We start from the raw sequence: 1,896 nt of genomic DNA on the forward strand, positions 1-1,896 counted from the left end.
ATCTATTTGAATGGTACTATATGCCGATTAGAACATGCGTGTTAATTAATTAAGATTTGCAAATTTTCTAGTTATGTTTTGAGGGTTTGTTATTAGTCTTTTTAGTTGCAATTTTCTCGTGAACGAATTTAGTGACGGCTCGTCACACATGACCCCTAGTGTACGAAGAAATAGGTCTCCCTTTTCCGTCTGTCTGTCCATCTGCCTGTCTGTCTGCTGTCATGGATTTTTATTAGACAGGTAATCTCCGAAAGTACTGGGCCGATTGTTGTCAAAATTTGCACTGTAACGGAACTTAGTTTTGAAAAAGAAGAGTGGGCTGATTAGAAAAAGGGTTGACAGATAGAAAATAGTATCTGAATGTTTAATTTTGTTGATGTTTTGTACATTTAAATAAATGAATCATATTATAATGGGCGCCACCCTAGTGGCCCGAAGCACCCCATTGTACATTCGCGGTTAATTGTGTGCAAAATTCCATGATGCCGCCGAAACTTAATATTCTAGCTTCAGTTACTCTATCGGCTGACCAATTTAAGCAACTACTATCAACAATTATGGAGCAAGCTACAACTACACAACAGTCCGAGGTACGACGAAGCGTATCATCAACTTCTTACACTCGATCTCCAGATAGTTTTGCTAAATGTAGTGCCAGATTTAATGGTTCAGATGACGCCAATGTAGAAGCTTTTATAGACAATATCATAACATATAAAGACTGCACCAATATCAGTGACGAAAATGCACTGCGTGGTCTTTCAATGTTGCTCGAGTCTAGCGCTGCTACTCGGTGGTAGGGAATCAAACCGTCGACGAAAGACTGGAGGAGTGCAGTAAATATCCTCAGAGAAGTGTATTCGAAGAAATTACCCACTCATGCAGTCTTCCGACAACTCTTTGCTCGTGAGCAAACACACCACGAAGCCACTCATATCTTCGTTGCGAAATTTCGAGCTTTAATCGCACAATTGCCATATAGTGTTGCAGAAGAAATGCAGCTGGATAAAGTTTATGGACTTTTAGCTCTGAAGATTCGAAAGAGACTTACGCGTAGTGAAATAAACTCTTTCAAAGATTTGCTGAATTGTGCCCGCGAAATAGAACAATCGTTTCGTGAATCCGCGTTTCGCAAACAAGAAATAAACACAAACCAGGACGGAATGCAAATAAAGAAGTTACGACCTCGTTATGAACATTGCAAAAAATTTGGTCACTTAAAGAATGAGTGTCGCCAACTGGAAAAAGAAAACGATGATAAAGAACTGTCAAAGTCAACATCAGCAAGATCAAAACCTGAGTGTTATGGCTGTGGTACTCCTGGCTACTACAGATGGAACTGCCCGAAATGCAAAGAAAAAACAGACGTCAAAACTAACATCTTTGAATTCTCACGGCCATCTTTAGAAAATGAATGAAGCTGCGACGCTCCAATCCTACCCTTAGAAGTGAAAGGTGCAAAAGGAATTGACTCGCCGATTCAGGATCAAAATGGAACATAGCTGGTCACACCCTCCATAAGGTGTTACAAGATAAGGGAGTTAAGTTTGAAACAATGGATGCAGTGGTAACATTAGCTGACGAAATTCCTAGAGATAAGAAACTACTGGTAACAAATGTAGACGTTAAGATAAAAGACAAAATAACTCCAACTAGTTTTGTTATAATGCCGTATTTAGTTGATGTTGATGAGAATGAAATTTTAAGAGTGTTAATTTTATATTCAATTATCTTTAAAAAAAAGGAACAGTTGCTATGTAACAAAAATATATGAGATAAATAAAAATGATTAAAAAAGTCAATTTCCTATTTTCTCAAACAAAGAAGTAAAAGTAAAACGCGAAATCACAACAGGTTATGGGCCCAGGGTACTCGCAAGTACTGAGGCAGTAAAGC

The 1,896-nt window shown here is 38.2% G+C and overlaps 1 protein-coding gene across 1 annotated transcript; it reads left to right on the forward strand.

Annotated features, from left to right (window-relative positions):
• The first annotated feature begins 482 nt into the window (after positions 1 to 482).
• Positions 483 to 1,418, forward strand: LOC135142111 (activity-regulated cytoskeleton associated protein 1-like). Its single transcript, XM_064073776.1, has 2 exons — positions 483 to 746; positions 801 to 1,418. Exons 1-2 carry the CDS (start codon positions 483 to 485, stop codon positions 1,416 to 1,418), a joined length of 882 nt encoding a protein of 293 aa, XP_063929846.1.
• Positions 1,419 to 1,896: the final 478 nt, after the last annotated feature.

Source organism: Zophobas morio, unplaced genomic scaffold (genome assembly GCF_036711695.1).
Source record: "Zophobas morio isolate AGI-343-1 ecotype UQ-CSIRO unplaced genomic scaffold, CSIRO_AGI_Zmor_V1 ptg000046l, whole genome shotgun sequence".
In the NCBI taxonomy this organism is placed as follows: Eukaryota; Metazoa; Arthropoda; class Insecta; order Coleoptera; family Tenebrionidae; genus Zophobas; species Zophobas morio.

Excerpts from the sequence above, each read along its gene's own strand:
- LOC135142111 (XM_064073776.1), top strand. The coding sequence starts at position 483 with ATGCCGCCGAAACTTAATATTCTAGCTTCAGTTACTCTATCGGCTGAC. Across the intron at positions 747-800 it reads CCAATATCAGTGACGAAAAT|GGAATCAAACCGTCGACGAA; the intron begins GCACTGCGTGGT and ends ACTCGGTGGTAG.